The sequence below is a fragment of the Salvelinus sp. IW2-2015 genome, unplaced genomic scaffold, assembly GCF_002910315.2.
Source record: "Salvelinus sp. IW2-2015 unplaced genomic scaffold, ASM291031v2 Un_scaffold3013, whole genome shotgun sequence".
In the NCBI taxonomy this organism is placed as follows: Eukaryota; Metazoa; Chordata; class Actinopteri; order Salmoniformes; family Salmonidae; genus Salvelinus; species Salvelinus sp. IW2-2015.
In genome coordinates, this window is record NW_019944305.1 from 51,866 (window position 1) to 57,975 (window position 6,110).

Below are 6,110 nucleotides of genomic sequence, written 5' to 3' on the forward strand. Positions count from 1 at the left end.
GAGAGAATGAGAGACTCGAGTGAAGAGAATCAGAGTAGAGATCACAGGAGAAGTTGAGCGAGAGATGTGTCGGGGCGTCGTGTCCAGTGTCCCGGGCCAGTCAGTGAGGCGTCGTCATGTTCCCGCGGGCCAGTCCAGTGTTGTAAGTTGTTTACCTTTCTTCTCCTCTGCCTCCTTCTCCTTCTCCTTCTCCTCCTCAGTCTTGACTCGCTTGGTCTTCTTGTGGTTGGCAGCGTTCCTCCTTCCCCCTCCTCCCTGTCCCTCATCCTCAGAGTCAGAAACTCCTCTTCACAAGCTATCCTCTTATCATGGGCCCGGACTCACAGGAAAACACACACGTTCAGCAAGAGATTCATAACACATGTACTAAACAGTGATGAGACAGACTCTTGGAGGAGCTAGTGTGTGTGCGTGTGTGTGTGTGTGTGTGTGTGTGTGTGCTCACTGGAGATGCGTTTGTCAGGGTCCTCGTCCTCCTCATCTCCAGAGTCCGGGTGTGGAGCGTCTTCTGGGATGGCCTGCATCTGGACCCCCGGGGCGTGGGGCAGCATACGCAGGTTCTCAAACAACCTCTGTCTGGGGAGGGAGAGAGAGAGAGAGAGACGCTTAGTATGTACACTACCGGTCAAAAGTTTTATAACACCTACTCATTCAAGGGTTTTTATTTTCTACATTGTAGAATAATAGTTAAGAATCAAAACTGTGAAATAACACCTATGAATCATGAAGTGACCAAAAGTAGCCACCCTTTTCCTTGATGACAGCTTTTGCACACTCTTGGCATTCTCTCAACCAGCTTCATGAGGGTAGTCACCTGGAATGCATTTCAATTAACAGGTGTGCCTTGGTAAAGTTAATTTTGGGGACACCTCACTGACTGGCCCGGGACACTGGGCGTGACACCTCACTGACTGGCCCGGGACACCTCACTGACTGGCCCGGGACACTGGACGTAACACCTCACTGACATGTTCTGTTTTCCCCAGATGTGAAAGAGGAGAAAGAGACAGAGGAGAAGATGGACACAACAGGGTGAGTCGTGACCACAACACATACTTTAAATGTAACCGATCCAGTCTAAGCCCGGTCAACTAGCGTTTGTTCATTTCACCACCAGGCCAACAGAAGAAACTAAGACGTCTTGAAGCAGAAGATGTGCAATCGAAATGGACTGTAAATTATTCTCTTAACACAGTTTTAGTATTTCCTCAAATGTTTYAGCCTGTGTCAGTGTTGAAGAGCACTTTTTTTGTTTTGTTACTCATGTCTCTGCCACCTATTTAAATGTTTTGACCGTGTGTTTAGTTATGGAGCCTGAGAATCAGTAGGGTCCTTTTCAAGTCTCAAAAACCTGGTAGGGATTCAATCCAAGGCTATAGAGCACACTACTCTCTAACAGACGGTTACCGTAGAGGGAAAAACGCCTTTACTGAAGGTGTGTTGTCRGCTGTCTAGTGCACTGCTCTAACAGGGCTCTGATTGAATTCCTACCTTTTCACTGACCTGAGGTAACTAGATGAAAGCAAATCCCCCCCCTGATAAGACTGAGGCCATACTGATTTCACAGTTCTCAGATCAGTCCAGAAGGAGTCCACTTTCAAACATTCCCAGTTGAACAATAGTCACCATCTCGAAATGTTGTGTTTTCCACTTCTCCCAGGTTGTTTGACTCCTTCCTTTACCTTGTTTTATATTAACAAAATGTTGAAATGTCTTTTTATTAGGGCAGGGTTTCCCCAACTGGCAGGCTGATCGTTCCCCCCCAATTGATTTTAATTCATTGTTGGACATAAGACTGTAAAAACACAAAGTATTCCCACGTAAGATGCAATGTTTTGAAATTGTTTTAGTCAAATTCAGTTTGCAAAAAAAAAACAGTCTAGAAAGTAATGCTCCCAGGAACAACCCAGGCTGTGTTCAGCTTCCCCATCAAGGAAACCCCCAGCCTACACCGTGGGGAACCAGCTCGCGTTTTAAAACCCCTGCTATTTTCTACTGTAAGGTGACATATGGTGCTTGGTTGTGAAATGTGCATATAACTTGTTTTATATAGAAGGGGAAAATACATTTCTCATTCACTATGTACTTTTTTTTTGTTCTAAATAACATGTTCTTTGAAAATGATAAAAGGCAATCATTTGGTTTATCTAGACAACTTTACAGTTCATTTCCAACCTTTTTAAAGAAACGTTTGTCAATTTTCCATGCAAGTATAAAACTGATGTTGCCCATTAAAAAGCTGTGATGAGTGCATACCTCTTGCGGTTAAACCCCCACCATTAAACAGCTGATCGTTTTGTCACAATTAAACTGGGTGGTTCGAGCCCTGATTTGGCTGATATCAGACTTTTTTACTGCGAATTACGTTGGTAACCAGTTTATAATAACAAGGCACCTCTGGGGGGTTTGATATGGCTAAGGACTGTGTCCAGGCGCTCCGCAGTGCCTAAGAACAGCCCATAGCCGTATAAGACCTATTGAATGTTATTTCACCTGTATGCTTAGTCATAGTGGGAGGTTTACCGGTATTTAAACCTGTTTAGTTCATTTTTAATGACCACCAATCAGAAATTCTGATTTGTGCCACATTATTGTGCATAATACAGACAAACCATGTAGCAACCCAATTTCCATTTATTTTGGAGAATCAGTTTAAATACACTCTGGAATAGTGAGAAGCAAAGGGTACAAAAAAAAGTACACTCTTCCTATATCGTCCGCCAATTTATTCTGTGGCTTCCTTTCCTCCAACTGACAGATAGAGAGTCAGTTGGCTTGTCTGTCTACCTCTTGTCTCTCTCTCTAGGGTACAGTTGGCTGTCTTCTACCTCTTGTCTCTCTCTCTAGGGTACAGTTGTCTGTCTGTCTACCTCTCGTTCTCTCTCTCTAGGGTACAGTTGGCTGTCTGTCTACCTCTCGTCTCTCTCTCTAGGGTACAGTTGTCTGTCTGTCTACCTCTCGTCTCTCTCTCTAGGGTACAGTTTGGGTCTGTCCTGTCTACCTCTTGTCTCTCTCTCTAGGAGGGTACAGTTGTCTGACTATAACCTCTCTGTCTGTCTACCTCACAGCTGTTTGATTCTACAACTTTAGATCACATCAAGTCCTTCAAGACAGAGAGACCTGTCAACTCTGCTGCCATCTCCCCCATCATGGACCACGTACGACACCCCTCAGTCACTTTGAGACCAGTGCTTTCGGAAAGTATTCAGACCCCTTAACTTTTTTCCAACGTTGATAATTATTTTCCCCTCCAATCTACAGACAATACAAAACAGGTTTAGAAAAAATATTATTATTATGTAAGTATTTAGATCCTTAAATGGTAACTGAGCAATCAGGGGAGAAAGGCCTTGGTCAGGGAGGTAAACAATAACCCGATGGTCAGTCTGACAGAGTTCCTCTGTGGAGACGGGAGAAACCTTCCAGAAGACACCATCTCTGCAGCACTCCACCAATCAGGCCTTTATGGTAGAGTGGCCAGACGGAAGCCACTCCTCAGTAAAAGACACAAAAACTGACAAGTCAGGATCGAGGGAAAGTAGAGATCCTTGATGAAACCTGCTCCAGAGCACTCAGGACCTCAGACTGGGGCGAAGGTTCACCTTCCAACAGGACAACGCAGGAGTGGCTTCGGAACAAGTCTCAATGTCCTTGAGTGGCCCAGCAGAGCCGAACGTGATCATACATCTCTGGAGAGACCTGAAATAGCTTTACAGCGACGCTCCCCATCCAACCTGACAGAGCTTGAGAGGTCTGCAGAGAAGAATGGGAGAACTCCCCAAATACAGGTGTGCCAAGTTGTAACGTCATACCCAAGGCCCTTCAACAAAGATGAGTAAACGGTCTGAATACTTACGTGATATCAGTTTTATATTATTTTAATAAATTTGCAAAAATGTCTAAACCTGTTTTTGCTTTGTCATTATGGGGTATTGTGTAGATTGAGCTAAAAAAAAAAGATTTATTCATTTTAGATTAAGGCTGCAACGTGTCAAGGGGTCTGAATACTTTCCGAATTTCTCCAGCACAACCTAGTCCAGAGCTGACCTTTAACCCTGTGTTGTAGGTGGTGATGGGAGGAGGTCAAGAGGCCATGGAGGTCACCACCACCTCCACCAGGATAGGCAAGTTCGAGGCCAGGTTCTTCCACGCAGCTTACGAAGAGGAGTTTGGCAGGGTCAAGGGTCACTTCGGACCCATCAACTGTGTAGCTTTCCACCCGGACGGCAAGAGGTAAGGTCCAAAAAGCACTTTATTATCCATCCAAGTGTGAAGCAGACTTCTAAAATGCGCTGCTGAATAGCTACTCTTTCTGTGGCGACTGGTAAGAACCTTTGGGGGGGGCAGAGGTTCTGGTATGAGCTGAATCAGGAAGTGGTACTCGCTCAGCAAGCCATGTGACTTCCCATTACACAATGGTGATCATTTCAGCTCACTGTAGACAACAAAACAGGTCTCTGTTTAACTCAACCTCTTTCTCTCTTTAGCTATTCCAGTGGAGGAGAAGACGGTTACACGAGGATCCATCACTTTGACCCCCAGTACTTTGACTTTGAGCTGGAGGCGTAAACAGGAGACGAGCAGCGATACATCCCTCATCAGCTGATAACAGTAACTCCAGACAGGCTATACTCACCCTCATCAGCTGATATCAGTAACTCCAGACAGGCTATACTCACCTCATCAGCTGATATCAGTACTCCAGACAGGCTATACTCACCTCATCAGCTGATATCAGTACTCCAGACAGGCTATACTCCCCCTCATCAGCTGATAACAGTAACTCCAGACAGGCTATATCTCACCCTCATCAGCTGATATCAGTAACTCCAGACAGGCCTATACTCACCTCATCAGCTGATATCAGTAACTCCAGACAGGCTATACTGCACCTCATCAGCGATATCATAACTCCAGACCAGGCTATACTCACCCTCATCAGCTGATATCAGTAACTCCAGACAGGCTATACTCACCCTCATCAGCAACTCCCAGACAGGCTTACTCACCCTCATCAGCTGATATCAGTAACTCCAGACAGGCTATACTCACCCTCATCAGCTGATATCAGTAACTCCAGACAGGCTATACTCGCCCTCATCAGCTGATATCAGTAACTCAGACAGGCTATACTCGCCTCATCAGCTGATATCAGTAACTCCAGACAGGCTATACCACCCTCATACAGCTGATATCAGTAACTCCCAGAAGGCTATTGCACCCTCATACCAGCTGATATCAGTAACTCCAGACAGGCTATACTCGCCCTCATCAGCTGATATCAGTAACTCCAGACAGGCTATACTCGCCTCAATCAGCTGATATCAGTAACTCAGACAGGCTATACTCACCCTATCAGCTGATATCAGTAACTCAGACAGGCTATACTCACCCTCATCAGCTGATATAGTAACTCTCCCAGACAGGCTATACTCACCCTCATCAGCTGATATCAGTAATACTCCAGACAGGCTATTACTCACCCTCATCAGCTGATATCAGTAACTCCAGACGGCTATACTCACCTCATCAGCTGAATATCAGTAACTCCAGACAGGCTATACTCACCCTCATCAGCTGATATCAGTAATCCAGACAGGCTATACTCACCCTCATCAGCTGATATCAGTAACTCCAGACAGGCTATACTCACCTCCATACAGCTGATATCAGTAACTCGACAGGCTATACTCACCCTCATCAGCTGATATCAGTAACTCCAGAACAGGCTATACTCACCCTCATCAGCTGATATCAGTAACTCCAGCAGGCTATACTCACCCTCATCAGCTGATATCAGTAACTCCAGACAGGCTTATACTCACCACATCAGCTGATATCAGTAACTCCAGACAGGCTATACTCACCCTCATCAGCTGATATCAGTAACTCCAGACAAGGCTATACTCCCCTCATCAGCTGATATCAGTAATCCAGACAGGCTATACTCACCCTCATCAGCTGATATACGTAACTCCAGACAGGCTAATACTCACCCTCATCAGCTGATAACAGTACTCCAGACAGGCTAATCTCACCCTCATTCAGCTGATAACAGTAACTCCAGACAGGCTATATCTCAGGAAGCTTCCTACAGACTGAGCATGTTT

At 45.4% G+C, this 6,110-nt stretch overlaps 1 protein-coding gene and 1 long non-coding RNA gene across 2 annotated transcripts in view; one reads left to right on the forward strand and one right to left on the reverse strand.

Annotated features, from left to right (window-relative positions):
• Positions 1-171: 171 nt before the first annotated feature.
• Positions 172-672, reverse strand: LOC139025645 (uncharacterized). The gene is made up of 2 exons (XR_011477260.1): positions 446-672; positions 172-319 (listed from the first exon to the last, which is right to left on the reverse strand). It is a non-coding gene; the product is annotated as an uncharacterized lncRNA (long non-coding RNA).
• A 2,368-nt stretch (positions 673-3,040) lies between these two features.
• The window catches only part of LOC112075173 (eukaryotic translation initiation factor 3 subunit I), a 6,565-nt gene continuing 3,495 nt past the window's right edge, over positions 3,041-6,110 (forward strand). The window contains exons 1-3 of the mRNA XM_024142201.2: positions 3,041-3,158; positions 4,067-4,233; positions 4,488-4,608. Coding sequence (XP_023997969.1) covers positions 3,150-3,158; positions 4,067-4,233; positions 4,488-4,569 — 258 coding nt within the window. The 5' untranslated portion in view covers positions 3,041-3,149 and the 3' untranslated portion in view covers positions 4,570-4,608. The remainder of the gene's footprint in view (positions 3,159-4,066; positions 4,234-4,487; positions 4,609-6,110) is intronic.